This window comes from Chelonoidis abingdonii, chromosome 4 (assembly GCF_003597395.2).
Source record: "Chelonoidis abingdonii isolate Lonesome George chromosome 4, CheloAbing_2.0, whole genome shotgun sequence".
Taxonomy (NCBI): Eukaryota; Metazoa; Chordata; order Testudines; family Testudinidae; genus Chelonoidis; species Chelonoidis abingdonii.
In genome coordinates, this window is record NC_133772.1 from 19,436,165 (window position 1) to 19,452,911 (window position 16,747).

At 43.4% G+C, this 16,747-nt stretch overlaps 1 protein-coding gene across 8 annotated transcripts in view; it reads right to left on the reverse strand.

Annotated features, from left to right (window-relative positions):
• Nucleotides 1–242: 242 nt before the first annotated feature.
• The window catches only part of ILRUN (inflammation and lipid regulator with UBA-like and NBR1-like domains), a 53,571-nt gene continuing 37,066 nt past the window's right edge, over nt 243–16,747 (reverse strand). For 2 of the 8 annotated variants that reach the window (XM_032792652.2, XM_032792649.2), the window contains one exon: nt 243–4,577. In XM_032792652.2, the coding sequence (XP_032648543.1) occupies nt 4,542–4,577 (36 nt within the window). In that variant the 3' untranslated portion in view covers nt 243–4,541. Of the gene's footprint in view, nt 4,578–6,220; nt 6,636–10,411; nt 10,588–15,744; nt 16,299–16,541; nt 16,626–16,747 lie in introns of those variants that run through there. The other 6 variants (XR_004375383.2, XR_012655712.1, XR_004375384.2 and 3 more) reach the window with 6 other exon arrangements.

Below are 16,747 nucleotides of genomic sequence, written 5' to 3' on the forward strand. Positions count from 1 at the left end.
GTTTTATTTCATGCATCCGATACACCTTGAATCTACTTCCTTTAAAATTTTCTCCTTACATTTGTTCATGGGAAAGGAGAGGTAATGTTGAGTTTTACGGCACACTTGTGATGTCTGCCCAGCACCCCCAATGATCTGGGGATGGAAGCAAAGGAGGTGTATTTAACAAACATTGCACAGGTCACAGGAGACTAGAAACCATTCGCACCTTCAAAATAAACTCTATAGACAGCTGAAGGTAATTTTTCTGTGTTAATTTAATCATACAAATATTCATTTATACATTAAAGGAAAAAGCTTCCTTTTTTTGTATTATACCCAATGTGCTATCATCAGACTTCTCCCAGACTCAATGAGGCAACACGCCATCCTGTTCTACACATGCACTCCCCACAGAGGGAATAACGACAGGCTGCAGAACCAACCACTCACTCACACAAGAAAAAAAAAACAAAAAGGGGACAGTGTGTATTTCCTAGCCCTGCAGACTCCGATTATGCTCACACCCATGAGGTCTGGGATTGCACTTGCATCCCCAGTTGTGGGGTCCCAGACATCTCCCAAACCCTGGAGGTTTCAGGATGCACTCTTTTTCCCCACCACACACACACACCCCTCAAGACATAGGGCAGCAGATATTCTCTACCATGCCAAAGCAGGCTAGACATCCCTTCCCAGGTACAGAGCGCATTTCCAGCCAGAGGGGCGCAAAGCTTACCCAGGCTTTCCCAGCCATGGGACAGGATATATTTGCAACCCAGACTTGAGTCACATAGCGAGACACAGGGGTTACCAGGCATTTCCAGACTCAACAGCTCACATCACGCTTGAGGTTTCATTTAAAAAACAAATATGTATTGGAAGTCGAAATTTCCTTTTTTGAAGAGATTTACATTTGCCATGCCCTCAGGACTCCAAGACCCTCCTCCCCACAACAGCAACAGCCAGGGAAAAGCAGGGACCAGAGCCAACTGCAGATCCTCCATAGCTACAGCCTGTCTGAGCCCAGTGGGTACCAGCTCCTTTGTTCCCAAAATCAGGGACACCAGTCTGGCTTGGATAACACAGCATAGGGCAAGCTTTGTTGGGCCTCTTCCCTTGTCAAGCAGTCTCAAGCAGGTAACCATTTGCTGAGGCTCCGAGTCCTAGATCACATTTTAAAACGTGAGTACCTGAAATTAGGCATGTGATTCCGTATGGTTTTCAGAGGTTCTCCCTGCTGAGATCAATGAAAAACTTGGGTGCTCAGCACGTCTGAAAAATATCTGGCTATTTTTGGTTTAGGTGCCTAACGTTAGCCCCCTTCCCGCCTTGAAAACATTGCCCTAGGAAAGCAGTGCAATTTCAGCCCCAACGATGAATAGCTGAGACCTTTGCTGAGCACCCCTGAAATCCTCTTTTGAAAATGTTGCAAACTTAAGAGTAGCTTAAATTTGGGGACTGGGTGCATCACTGATTACCAGGGGACTCAGTTTTCACAGGAGAGAATAAACAAGAGGCAGATTAATTACCAGTTTAAACATCTTCCCTTCGTTATCACACAAGTATTATCACACTAACCAACACCCTGAAACAGTTATGAGCCTTTTGCAGTTATTTATAGAGAGATCATCCCCGCTGATAAGGGTTGTGTTTATGCTCCTGACCGATTTCCTAGGAAACAGCTGTAATATGCCAGCATTGACAGGCTGACTTATTGCAACTGCAGCTCAAATCAGGCCCTGCCTTTCTTCACTCTGTGAACGACCCAATCACAAGGCCACAGTAGACTTAGACACACTCAAGAGAAGAAACAACATTTGAGATCTGTGCAGGATGGACTGAGAAGGCACAGGAACAACTGGGGGTGCATGATAGCTCTCTCTACAGAAAGGAACAAAATTCAATCTTTACATTGGTGACAGGTGGATGTGAACATGGCTATCAGTTTGCTCAGGTGAAGCCTACCTGCCTGGGAACAGCAGAAGAGAAAACCAGAGTCAGGCGAGCTGGTTTTGAGAGTCGCCCAGCAGCCCCTGCCAGTACAAGGTTTGCAGAGTTCTGGGCCCAGTGGCGGCAGCAGTCAGAAATCCAGAACTCCTTATTCCTCATTCTCTATGCAATATATGGCTGAAGCTGGTGTGAAGAGACCAATGAGCAGCCTTGTCACCTCAACTAACAGCAACACTTCCAGAAGGGACGCACGAGAGTGGGGGATGCTACATGCTGGGTACGGGATGTGCATGTGGTCGTGCCTTGCATGCTTGTCATGACAGTTCAAACCTTGCCCACATTTCATCATGACAATTTACACACTTGCTTCCTTGTGACTTTGACTAACATGTCTCGCCCACAACATGACGGATTTTACAAGAAATATACAGGGTCTTACGACTACAGCTAACCACATGCAGCCCCCACCTCCTACACTGCATTCAAAGCTCAAACGTGGATCTGCACCCCCTTCTCCAAGTCTAGCAGGCAGCCATCTCACCACAAGCCTTCAGGCTAACTCCCCAACCACAGCTGTGTAAGCCAGGCAGGACCTTCCTCCAAACTCCATGACCTTCTTCATCCAAGGGGTGATCCATTACAACCCTGTCCCCAGCCCTATCTGTGTGTTTAGAGAGAGATGAAAGGGAAACTTCCAATCTTAAAAGGAAACACGTCCTTCAAAATCCAGTGTCCAATAGAAACTAAAATATCAAACACCCACTAATGGAGCAATACCAGGGTAGCTGTTCACTGGGTTCTAGAGACTACAAGTATCCAAATGCCTCACCAAGGGTCTAATTCCTCCTTGGCAGGATACCAACAATTCCCACTAGCCTCAACAGGAGCTACCCATATGCCTGGGAGAATAAGGCCCATGGAAACTGTACTGAAAATGAAACGCTGCTTAAGTCAACCAAGCAAACACGGGTGCTCGGGTGCAGACTAGGCCAGCCTAAAGCCTTGCATCACTCTCGCCAGCAGGCATACCATGCACTCAGCTCCCAACATGAATGGGTAGTTTGGGATGAGGGAAGGGGGGTTGGAGGAGGAGGATGGGGGATGTTGCATATTATTGTATCTTTGGCAGATGGCTGTTATGGCCTGGTTCAAGTTTCTGAATTAGTGCCTCCCCTCCAAAAAACCCATTCTCTTCCCAAGTACCTGGGCTGCTTGTCTCTCAGTGACCCAACACCGCAAAGTCTGAAACAGAACTCCGCCACCCTCTGCAATTGCTCTGCACGGTCTCATTTGCACATTGCTATCAGTCCTCCGAGGACGCTCACAGCTAAGTGACCCTCCTGTCCAGAAAAGCTCATCCTCTTCTGAACAGGAGGCTTGATGAGACCCATCTAGAAAGCTAGAGCCTCAAAGAATCTACAGGCCAGTAAAAAGGCGAAAGAATACAAGGCGCTACTATGGAATCCAGCTGATGATTCAACTTCTTGCTCTACATTCAAAAACAATTGGCCTCTGCCTCCTAAGCTAGTACTTTAATCACAGGAGAGAGGAATTAAAATTATACTTATATAAAAAGAGTAGGGATGTGAGGTTTAAACCTAAAGGGGCATGACTTTTGTATAACTTTATAATTACTGTTTGGTGAACTACACCTACAGAAAGTTAATTTCCTCTTGGCACAAGACAGATACACTTGCCTGGCTGTCCTAGGCACAGCTACTGGACATCAATCAATATTTGACAAACAAAACAGCATTTTAAAATACCTATCATTTAGGACCAGCTTCAGAACTCTAGTAAGTCTGTTTCTTACTGAAATATGTGTATGTATATTTCAAGTTCCAAGAGAAAAATGAACCTCCCAGATTAACTCAATGCTGGAGTCCTCCCATCCTAATGCAACAGTTTGGTCTTCACTGAGGTTTCCAACAACACTAAGGTCAAAAGGGAAACATACAAAAACTGAAGATTAAAAGTCTGATAACTAAAAATGGCTGATACCACTGAAATTCAGAGCTGGGTGCTGGGCCAATCACACATTAAAAACATCCAACATACAAAGAGAAATAATTGCATGAACCCCAGAAGATGCTAAGCAAACTCCCGTTCTGTAGCAAGCAAACACGACAGTTCCATAAAAATGCACTCTGTCCCTGATTAAAAAAATTATAAACAGGAAACAAACAAAAAAATTAAACATTTGCTCAAACTACAACCGCTCTGTAGGCAAAATAATTTTTTTCTCTTTTAAAAAGATGGCTTTCATTTTAATTTTTTTAAACTTTTTCAGCTACCTAATTAGTTGTGATAATGACTTCTAAAAAAAAAAAACCATGGTGTTGGTGTATTTTCTCTTTCTCGTAGCACTGAACAGCACTCCTAAAATTCAGCATTCACACATGCATACTTTAGTTTTGTTTTCCTCTGGAAACCACTAGTTTTAAGTTATTGGTTTTTGTTTGTTTTCTTCTTTATCCAGGTTGTGGAGGCAGAGAAGGGGATCCATGCCGTGTCTTCTAGAAGCCATTAAGAGCCCCCTTCTGTCCCCCATGAGTCAGTTCTTTGTTAAATTCTCCTCTTGACGGTACCCGTTTTTTGTTTGTTTGTTTTTAAGACTGTCCAAAGGGATAAGGACCATGGAAACCCTGAAAGAAAGTTGGAGACAAAATCAGTTTCAATACACAAGTGACTGATCAGCATCAGCTTGCAAAAAGCATACCTACCCTCTCCACCCTATCCCACTGCTTGTATTTACCTCCTGCATTCTTCATCCCACATCAACTGACCACCTACTCCAAATCCACGTGTAATCCATGCTAAAACTCCACCTCTGCCTCCCTCTAGCACAAGGGTCGGCAACCTACAGTACACGTCCCAAAGGTGGCATGTTAGCCGATTTTTAATGGCACAGTGCTGCCAGCCAAGGTCCCGGCCGCTGGCCATGCTCAGCCCACTGCCAGCCTCGGTCAAAGAAACCCCAGGTCAGCAGTGGGCTGAGTGGGGCAAGTGGCCAGGACCCCCGAGCAGCGGCAGGCTGAGCAGCTCAGCACGCCACTGCTCTGGCGTTCCGGCTGCCGGCTCCAGGTCCCAGCTGCCAGCCCCACTCAAGACCGCTGCTCTCCAACAGGGAGTTCCTCCAAGAAGGGCAGGCAGCCGCCAGCCAGGGATTCTTCCCCACGGGGCAGCGGAAAGGCACCTCGGTGATCTTGGATGAGTTCCAAAGCTCCTGCCCATGGGGCTCAGGGAACACTGGGGGGACTGGGCTCTGGGAAGCAGCTGTGTTAAGGCTCCCAGATGCTGCATGAGCGGCTTGTGTGATTCTCTCCTGGCCCCCGGACTTTAAAAGGGGAGCCTGGATTGGTGCAAGGCGCCACGAGTCGCAACTGGCCGCCCTCTTTGTATGGCCCCACTGCTGCCACTCTCCTCTCCCCTTCTCTGGCACTGCATCTGCTCAGGAATGGGGCCACAATCCCAGCGCCCCCGAGCCGGGCAGGCAGTGGTGGAGTTGGAGGGGTTTTGTAGCCTCTGGAAAGAGCAGGGTGGCTCTTGCCATGTCTATGCATCCTAACATAGTGGCACTTCAGCTCAGGCGAGAGTGACCCCCCATCTGGGCAGCTTTCAGCTTTAAAATGTTCAGAGTTCAGGTTTAAAATGCGCAACATGCGGAGTGATCTGGGTAGGTCTTGCATCGCAGGGGATCTGCATCTCAAAAAGGAAGGCAGTGGGGAGCACAATGGTCCCTAGAAGCAGCCTGAGTTTTTTGGGCAGCAGGGACCCGGGTCTTAATGGCCGTTTTTGAAAGCTCCAGTCCCTGTTGTGTCAGTTTAATGTCAAGAGTTGCAGCTGAGCTGCTTCTCAGCCATTGGCATCACCGAAAGGGAGAAGCTGAAACTCCCGTAGGCACTGTCAGTAAGAGTAATCAGTGCACAGGTTCATTTGAAAGACCTCCTAATGCTCCTTTATGCGGTACCAGTCTCCCACACACCCCCACCCCCGCTTCTGGTACTGTCGTTGTGTTACCTCTTAAATGCACATGCTACTGTCTTCTGAACTTGGAAAGTATGTGGGGTGTTTGAGAGACTCCATATTGCAGGGAGAGATGGGAGCCAGAAAGGGCGAAATCTACATGCATCGTCCATTTAGACCAGGGGTAGGCAACCTATGGCATGTGTGCCAAAGGCAGCACACAAGCTGATTTTTTCAGTGGCACTTGCACTGCCTGGGTCCTGGCCACTGGTCTGGGGGGCTCTGCATTTTAGTTTAATTTAATTTTAAATGAAGTTTCTTAAAAACACTTTTAAAACCTTATTTACTTTACATACAATGATAGTTTAGTTATATATTATAGACTTATAGAAAGAGATCTTCTAAAAAGGTTAAAATGTATTACTGGCATGCGAAATCTTAAACTAGAGTCAATAAATGAAGACTCGGCACACCGACCCCTGCTCTGGCACCTACATCAGATATAGAAGCCTTTAAGCTAATGGGTCTGGTCCTGCTTTTATGATCCACAGATGAACCCAGGGGGCATCATTACACATGCTTCCAGCAACTCACCTCCGGCCCGTCATTTAGCCCTGACAATAGTCAGTTAACATGACTTTATGTTCTTCTGCTGAAGGCCACTTTTTGAACTTCTCTATACTGGGGATTTCAGTTACTGGTGAAAAAAACCCCATTTGTGCCCAAGCAGCTTCCCTCTGCTTGAAACCAGGGTAAAGCTGCACCAGTAAAATTCATTGTTTCCCTAGTGTATACTAGGGTATCGCAGGGCAAATTCTCAATATACGTATGGCCTTTGTCTCCTTCTGTAAACACTGCCACTGCCTCCCACCTGCTATGAGGAAGCTTTTCCTCTCTGACAATTTTAATTCCCACAAGATTAAGAGACTTGACATTTCTAGAATACACATTTTCGTTCAACTGAAACTAGCTGTCTCCAAGAACGGGAAAACGTTGAATAGCTTGTTTTCTTCCTGAACCATGAAGTGAAGTTATTTAACGTTATCAGATCTAGCAGCAGCAGGTCTGAAACTAACAAGGACACTAGTTCTGAATCTCCCATGCTCTAATCAAGCCAACTTTCATGCATTTTATCATATATCAAAATGAAAGACTCAACAGTGTTGAGACTTCTCTATAAATCAGAGGTGCGCAGTTTACTGAAATAGCTGCACCAATTAAATTCCATTTTTTTTTTTAAAGGAACGTGAAACAATGCCAAGGAAAAATAAGAAAAAAACGCATTATGCTCAGTTACCCAGAGACAGAAGGTAGGCCTTCTGGCATTCTTTATACAGCCTTGCTGTTACCCATTGTGTGGACGATGTAAAAAGATGGCCAGTGACGTAATTAAACATCAACCCCATTGCCTGCCTTCTCAAGCAAGGTGTAAGACTGCTTTACCACTTCATTTCAGGCAGGACAACAGGCCAGAGCAGAAAAAGAAACATTGTCTCCAACGTATTTTGCTGTAACTCCACAACCAGCTTGCTCTGCGACCCACAAGTACTGGAATTGCCTGTGAAGCACTGAGATGTTTTTGCATGACACATACCAAAAAGCTCTGGTCATATTGGCCCAAGTCTGGTAGGATGGGCTGGGTCAAGCTGCAAACACACCTGAAGTCAAAGGTCCTATTGTATCTTAAAAACTAAGATCATCTTAGAAAATAATGATCAAATGCTGATAGGAGTTTAACAACAGTTAACCAGGCAAGAGTAATTCCCTGGACTATGCAGTGTCAGGGAACATGTGACACACATAAAGCAAAGTAAAGTATCTTCCAGTGACTCAAAACTATTGCTGAGTCCAGCATCTACCAGGGGAGAATGGTTACTTAGTGGAACATTAGGCAAGAGCAGCATCTCATAACTTCAGACTAGTCTGTAAGGGCCAGATTTTCAAAGGAGCCTTGCAACCAACATCTTTTCCCCATGTGTTGGCAAACAAGGCCACTTGTGATATAACGTAGGAGTGGACTGCTGCAGCTCATTTGATAAAGATGCATTGAAAAACTGAACTGAAAAGCTTTCAGCTAAAGTAGCGTAAGTAAAGCACAGCACCCTCTGCTACCTCGAGATAATAGTAGCCAGAAATGGATACAGCCTAATAGCACATTCTCTTGTAAGCACAGAGACAGTCCCTGAAGAGATTAGTATGTATATAAACAGTTGCAAGAGAAAGAATTCTGTCCTTAGATCTTTTCAAGTATGTTAAAAAAAAAAAAAAAAAAAGTCAAATCTTGCTTTCAGCAGCGTCCAATTTAAATATAAATAATTCTGTTAATGATTTGGGGTCTCAAACAAAACTAGATTTCAGTTCACTTTAGAGAGTGAGAAAACCACCCTACTTTTGCAGTACTTTAACCCTATGATTGACTCATTTCACCGATGAGAAGAGAGATGAATTCTTATGGTCAAATTAATCTTTGCTCTTATGATTACCGTAACGGAACCCTGAGCATACACACAACCCTTCACTAGAGCTCATACTTAGGCGTGAAAGGTATGTTTATACATGAACTCACTTGCACCTATTAATGATCCAAAGAAGAAAATTCTCCCCTCTCCCGCAGCAGTTTATTCACTACTTCCCACTGTTGCATCTTGCCCTTTTGGCTAAGGTCAAGCAAAGTACTGGCTTAACATCGGATATAAACCCCAAAAAGGAATGTATCCCACATCTGCAGGGAATGACTCGAGTTAATAGGTCTGTTTAATCTTTTATATTATTTCATGTCAATGTTCCAGCAAAAGGAACTAAGTTTGATGCAGACAATGTAATTTAAAAGTCAACCTGTGGACGCACAGAAAGGCTTTGATTTTTTCATTGAGTCAACCAGTGTTTGAGTAAGGAGAAAGGATTATTAGAGAATATTTAAAGATAAATGGTACAGAGAGTTTGAAACATCAGTTATTGGTCATTGGGGGTAACATACAGAGCATAGGGGGACGTCATTATTTTGGTATTGGACAGCACATAACAGATACAGTCTGCAAAGTCGCCAATGCGGGGTGTACGGTGGGTGGGATCAAGATACAGTCAGGCAGTAGTGGGGGTACATCACTCATACAAGAGGTTACAAGCAGTCACGAGTATAAATAAGTGGGCTGGGTAATGGGGACAGGATGACCCTCACATGGTGGAGTTCAGTTCGGTTGGTTCAGGGCTCAGGGGATACAGTCAGGAAAGAGGCGGAGTTGGATGAGGCGGCTGTCTTCGGAGTAGTCATGCCGGCTCACTCTTGGTATTGGCAGTGGCCGGTGATGTGCTCTGTGTAAATGTCTCTAGACCATCGAATAGTGTCTGAGACCATGAGATGTCTCTACTCCAGGACTCAGATCTGAATCATATCCCTGGCTCTGCACACACCCTTGCCATGATCTCTAGACCACTCAAGCATTGTGTGCCTCAATTCTCCATCTGTCGCCTTTCTTCTACCTTTTACCTAATCTGTTCAGATGGTAAGTGCTTTGGGGCAGGGACTGTATTTGTTTTCATAGGAATATAGCGTAATGGTGCCTTGATCTCTACTGGGAACTCTAGAAATTAGTATAATACAAATAATAGCAGTGATCTGAAAAAGTCACAGCATCACAAAATGTTGAAAGTGATTGGTTTAAACTAAAAGGTAACAGAGCTGTGTTAAAGCCATGATGTTTGAGAAACATGGTGCGAACATTCATTTTGCAACTCATTTTGTTTTCCATCACAATTCCATGAATAGACAATCTTCCCACCAGAAACACACAAGAAATCTCATATTTCCTGTACATTTGTAAATTTTTTTTGAACATTTCAACTGAAGAAACTTCTATTTGAATCTTGTTTGCAAAATGGGACCCATCTTCAGAACAAAATGTGACAAGCTCATGTTCTGCTTTGCAAATTTAGTTTTCAGTTCTTTTTCTTGTCTCCGCCCAGAAGTAAAAGTTAGTAACTCTGCGCTGAAATACCTTTGTCCAGATATTTACACAAATGAAGTGAATAATGAAATCTAAGGGGCAGATTTAAAAAAAAAAAAAAAAAAAAAGCTGCTCCCATACTGAATATCTGACCACTTTTATTTAGGTGCCTAAATTGGAGGTCAGCACTTTTAGAAATCTAGCCCTACTGAGAAGTGCTCAGCATCCACAAGAGTCTGCATTTTGATCCATGCACCTAAACTAGCAAAGCCACCTTTGCAAGATATGAGATCAAATGAGCCCAGCTGGGACCCTAAATACATTCCACCTGTGAAACTAAAATAGCAGTTGTGAAGAAGGAAAGGGTACATGCTCTAGTGATTACTCAGAGCAGCATGATCATTGCAAAAGCAGCATTCTTAAAATTAAATCAAAATCCCACTTTCATCTCAGAGAGTTAATCTTTTATAAACCATCACAACACAAACTTTCACACAACTCTCTTTATTTTGCCTTTGTTTGTGGCTGAATTTAGATCAATAAAAGGTACACTTGAGTTTTTAAAAAAAAAAAAGACGAGCTTTTTGATGCACGGCTGCAACTCAACACAAAAGTCTCCCAGTGTACACTGATGGCAGCATCAGATAACACTACAAGTCCCTCTCTCTTCCTCATCACTTCCTGGGCCGTTCCTAGTCAGTGCTTCTCCAAGCTATCCTGAGTTCTTTTGACTCATTTACGTAAACTGAATACAAACAGAAGAACAGAATACTGAGTTTCATTTTTGTTCCATGCATGCTATGCAAATATGATGAGACAGCTACAACCACTGGGAAAGAATCTTCCTACAATGCAGCTGCCCTCCAAGTTGATTTAACTAAACCAGTTAATTGCATCTATATTAGTCTTTCAACAGCCAGGTAAGACAACTCCTGGGTCCAGAGGAAGGGGTTAAAACAGTTTAACCTGCAGACACTAATAAGCACCAGTGTGATTGTCTCAGGAAGGTGGCTAATAGCAATACTGAGCTTGTGGCTTCTCCACACTTGATCTAAGTCAGTTCAACTATAATGGCTGTCAACTAACCCAGTTTGGAGAACAAATATGTAATCCAGGCTCAAAGTTTGTGAACAATGGGAACAAACTCTCTCCCCAAAGGGGAGGGCTCAAGAATCTAGGACAGCAGTTCTCAAACTGTAGGTCGGGACCCCAAAATGGGGGGCTTCGACTTGCTGGGGTCCAGGGCTGAAGCAGAAGTCTCACTGCCCAGGGTCAAAGCCCAAGCCTCAGAGTTTTAGCCCTGGCAACGGGTCTCAGGTTACAGGCCCTGTGCCTAAAGCTGAAGCCCTTGGTCTTTGGTACCCCCAGGGTGACAGAGCTTGAGGGGGCTCAGACTTTGGTTCCCCCTCCTGGGGTCATGTAGTAATTTTTGTTGTCAGAAGGGTGTTGCAGTGCTGTGAAGTTTGAGAACCTCTGATATAGGAGATAGGAGAGAAAAACAAGGTGCTACTCCTTCCCCACCATAATGCTGGGGCCAAGTAAGCTGCCTATATAATTTCAGCCTTTGACAGTCCAAGGTACCCATCTGGAACTCATAGGAATGACCCTGTTACCACCAAACTGGAGCATAAAAGTTAGGCAAGAGGTGATCAAATCATTGTGGGTAGAGGGAGGGAGACATATACTACAGAAGTAGTAGTACAGAGTGCTTCTATTTAGTGATTTAATAAATCATATTGGCATTTTATTAAATTCTACCGATATTTTTAGAGAAAGTGAGTCTCCTCACACGTGATTTTGGTTCTCCAAAGATTATACATCCACACTCCATGGCCTGCACTGCCACACAACAGTGTTCCAAATGCTGTGTGTGTGAAATGCTTGCCTGCCTCAGTGGCAGATGGTATGTCAAGTTATCACTAGGGCCTTATCTACAGTAGGGAATTTAGAAGACAATTTACACCTGTTCAGTTGCACTACAGCGAGTCTTAGCATAGACAAGAATCTGGCAGCTTCTGACACTTATTATACCAGCAGGTTTAATCACAATCTCTGTTATAATCTGGAACCTGCCAGAGCTTTGGCTAAAAAGAGATACTTCCATTGGTACTGCTGAACTGGTTGGAATTATCCATAAAATTTTCTAGTGCAGAGACTAGACATTGACTTTCAATTAAACTTCGGTTCTTAAGTGACTGCATCAATTTTAAAAAGTGGACTTAGGTGCTTTTGAAAATTTTATCCATACCTTAACTATCTCACTCATCCCTTCCTCCGCTGATGTCAAAGAACTTAATTAAACATGGCAATGAATTCACTCCATTTTATGAGTGGAGAAAAACAGCCACAACCTCATTAAGGGACTCAACAGATGACATGGCAAGTTTGTGGCAGACCAGGAAATAAAACCCAGGTCTCCTGCCCTCTAACCTCATGCTGAAACCATTAGAACACAGCTCTCCCATTTTGTTCTACAATGTTATGTCACTGCCACCTGGGATAAAGCCTTCTCTGTTAAGAATGAGAGCACAAGAACCTAGCAATTTTAAAGTATCCATGTACACCTCTACCCCGATATAACACAACCCAATATAACACAAATTCAGATCTAATGCAATAAAACAGTGCTCACGGGGGGGGGGGGGGGGGGGGGGGGGGAGGCTGGGCACTCTAGCAGATCAACGCAAGTTTGATATAATGCGGTAAGATTTTTTGGCTCCCGAGGACAGCATTAAATCAGTGTAGAGGTGTAGTTTCCCCTTTTCCCCAAAAAGGGACTCAGACACGCAGAACAGAGTCCAAACCCCCCAGAGGAAAGGAACAGACAGATGGTGAGGCAGAGTGACTGCCATCAAGTACACGCACACCATGTGCTGATGAGGTGGTTTAATACTTCTGAAGTTTCCCTAAGGAGCCCTCCACCTCCCTTTAAACAGGAACTCAAATGCAGGCTGAATCTTTTACATGTTATTCCTCCCTAGGGAAAAACCCTTTTTAAAGAAAGACTTCCAGCTTGCAGGAAGAGGCTGACGGCACTGGATCTAAGGCAATTTTATACGTGAGTCCAGAAACTCGTGGTGTCAAAGCTTCTACTTTACTTGACACTATCTACAGAAACCATTCACCAGAGAGGAATTGTGATCATGTGAATCCAGGGACACTGGATGAATGGAGAAGTTTCCTGATGATTTCTGGGAATGGACACTCAGTTTTGAACTCCTTTCTCCCTAGGGCAGAAGTAGTAAGGCAGCTTTTCAAGGCAAACTGCTTAGTTTAGCAGCGTTGGGCATTAGCTGGTCTTCACAACAGCCCAGGCTCTGGAGGAAACCAGTTGCCTATTTTACTAACCCCTAGATAAAAGTGCAGGGCATCAGGCACCTCAGTAAGTGAACGAATCCACCCCCATTCCAAAAGCACCCACAAGATCTCTTCTTAACCAACTGACAATGGGGCTGTAATAACAAAACTCCTACCACAGATTTGGGGTGCTTTGCTTCAAAATCAGTCACAAAATTTTTTTGTTATATTTTTTATTTCCACAATTACCCTATTTAGGACCACAAAATGGTATGGCAACTGCTCCCCAGTTGGAGCTTTCAGATCTTCAACCGGATCTTACACCATTTTAGTCCAAACCTGAACAGCAGAATGGAAAAGGAAACAGAGAGGAAGAGTTCAGTAGATCTGATTTTTGAAGACCGCTTTTGGAAAAGTGGAATCCTTCTGGCAACGAGAACTGAAGCTAGGACATCTGTTTGGGTAGGAAAAGATCAGCCTTGCAACAACAGGAGTGATTATCTGGCACTAACATGCTTGCAGGAATTCTGAAGCCAAGAGGTTAAAACTAGTTTATACCTTTCACTAATATTTGATCAGAGCATTCACTTGGGATAGGCAGGTTACTATTGAGCTGACAATCAGCCCAGTGTATTTCAAACAAAAGTAACAAGCCAGATTTATGACTTTAAGCAAAGCAGGTCAGCATATACCTGCTTGGCTACTACGGGAAGTTCTCAAACAGAGGTGGGAACTTCAAGGATATGAGATGCAAAAGGACTGGCCATTCTCTCCTACTGCTTCTTACTTGGCACATCCCAGAGTCTCACAGAGCTTTTGATTGTGAATGTAGTGTGCCTCCCCAGCAAAAACCACCATGCAGTGTAGGTGTTCAATTCTTGATGGTGATAGATCACACATCCATCCAGCTTTCACAAGGTAATGTGTGTCAAGAAGTCTTAGATTGTTCTGCCAATCCAATAATAAATTCTGTATGTGACAAAAAATACTCCACCTGCATTCCCAAAATGCTGTCAACACGCAACAGACTCTGCCAGGAGCTTCCCACCAACTTTGTCAGCCATTTCAACACACAACAACAGGCTGTCATTTTTGCTTCCTTTAGAAAAGGTACCAAATACATTGACACATAAGCATAGATCAGCAAAGAGGTTCCTGCTATTGACAGTCCCCTGTTGGAAAGCCACCTTTTAAAGTGTCGAGGTAGTGTTTAGATACCAATTTACCATGGAAAGAACAGCGCATGATCAATAGCACAGAAACTCTTCAAGGGCCCTGTATTCTAAGCAGGAGCTAATCAAATTAAATAATATTAAGGCCCAGTCCACTTCTGTCAAAAGACAGTGGAAATCTCTTGGCAGCCTGAAACAAAACTCTGAGCTTTGTGCACAAGCACTGCAAGACAAGACCAGATTAGTGGGGCTGTGATCTTTTTCAATGTCGGGAAAAGAAACCACGATTGTTGGCTAGCCCACTGAACTATTATTAGCTACCTTTTGGCTGAAAGCAGATGAGGGATCTTTTGTGATGGGTATCACAACAAGTTAGAAGCAGTGGATAAGCTAAACTCCAGTCAGTCAGAAGAAGGAATCACTAGAAGACAGGTTGGCCACCTTACACTTGCCTCCTGTGTCTAGACTGACTCATGTCAAAACAGATCATGATCCAAATGGATACCAATGACAAACTAGCCCAGACTGTTAAGATGAATGTAACCCTTGCCCATGGAATAAGCCGCTTCTTCCTTTAACTTTGCTCATCCAAGGTGTAGCTCCTGTCTGTTTCTATCTCTGTACCACCATGCTAGCTGTCACTGCCTTCCAGACAGTTAGGCAATATGAGAAAGAGATGATCCTTAAATAGCTACACCACATTTATCCCAACATACCTAGTATTTCAGTCGGGTTTCCAATACAGCTCATCAATACACTAATTTAAATCTTAAAACATTTACACTGTTCTAGTCTGGGCTTCTTAATGAGTAGCAACTCAGTTGTGCTACACTGTATCAAAAGATATGGTTGTTTTGACTTGTGGGAAGATGCATAGCAGAGATTAAAGAACACATTTTAATAGCCCTGCCTCCTTTTTCACAGCACAATTTGTTTCCACCAAAAACCCAACACCTAGATATTTTGCACCTATACTTTATGGCAGGTGCAAATCTTAGTAGTTACATGCCTACCCAACTGAAGATGCCAATCAAGTAGACATATGTAATAACCAAATTCTGCAACCAAAATGTGCAGGCACAAAATGCTCAAGCTCATCTGAAATTTATTCCCAAGGGTCTGTTTATACTGCAAGTGAAAGCATGATCGGTCACAGGTGTACCTACCTAGCTTTAATCTAGCACCTAGAATACATACCCAGGGACTCTGCAGGACTTGAACTCGCCTGCTAACCCATGCCTAAGCCCACGACACCACATATACTCTGCTACTGTTACTCATGCTAGCTAAATTAAAGCTGGCATAGCTCTGCCTACCTTCACCTACAAATGTGGACATATTCTAAGACTAAGACAATGAAGTTGTCATGTGTTACGTAAATTAGACTTGATTCCATCTGTAGCTGTGAAAAACTGGTAAATTAGTCCAGTATCTCAGCTGAATTAATGAGTTTTTATTTCAGTTCTTTGCATGTTCTTAAAACACTTCTGAAAGGTGTCCATTTATCAATCCTGGAAATGCAGCCCTCTAGATACAGAACATATACATCATACAAATAACGACAGGTCTACTTCCCCCACATTATCCCACCGATGTTCCTCAGCCTTTTACAGAGGGGCTACTTATGGGGATAAGCAGAATTCAGTCGACAGGTACATTAGTCCTTGGCATCTTCATAGGGACCGAACAATGATTTGTGATAAGGCCACTGTCCACCAGGGCCTGGACCAAAGCACAGTAAGCAATCAGACGGTAAGAGCTTTCAGTCACTACTGATCGAGGATGGATTTGACTTGGAATCTAGAGATGAAAAGCTTTATATCATTCCCAATTCCCTGAGCAATCGAGCTCCAACTTTAAAAGGTTGTTGAGTCCCATCTTGAAGCAGGACCCAATAATTCTCATACAACTGTTGGTCTGAGGTGTATAATATGAAGAGGGCAATTGATAGTTTGCTGTACAGCTGCATCTCCTATTTTGGTACCTGCTGTAAGTAAAAGTTAAACAAAGATGAAACCTCAGTACAAAGTGGGGTACTATAGAATGGATCCATTTGTACATTACAAGCAATTTAACCAGTTCATCTACAGCACTGTAGTTCCTAACATTAGGACTTTATTAAAGCAAACAGCAACTGAGTGTTCTTGTCCTACATAGCTTGTGTAAAGTACAGTTAAGCATGTTTAAAGGATTTTAAAATCAACTATTCTGGACAGAGGACAATACACACCTAGACATGCCTCTTGCAATAATAGGATTCTGAAGTGTAAATAATCCTGCAATTCATTTTTCACGTATTTGTACACACAAGCATCTAAAAAAAAGTTAAAATATCACTCAAACTTATTTGTATAGCATCCATCAAGCAAGCTTCTTAAGGAGATTTTAAAACATGATTATAGAGACAAGAAAAGATCACAAACAGGAATGGTCCTA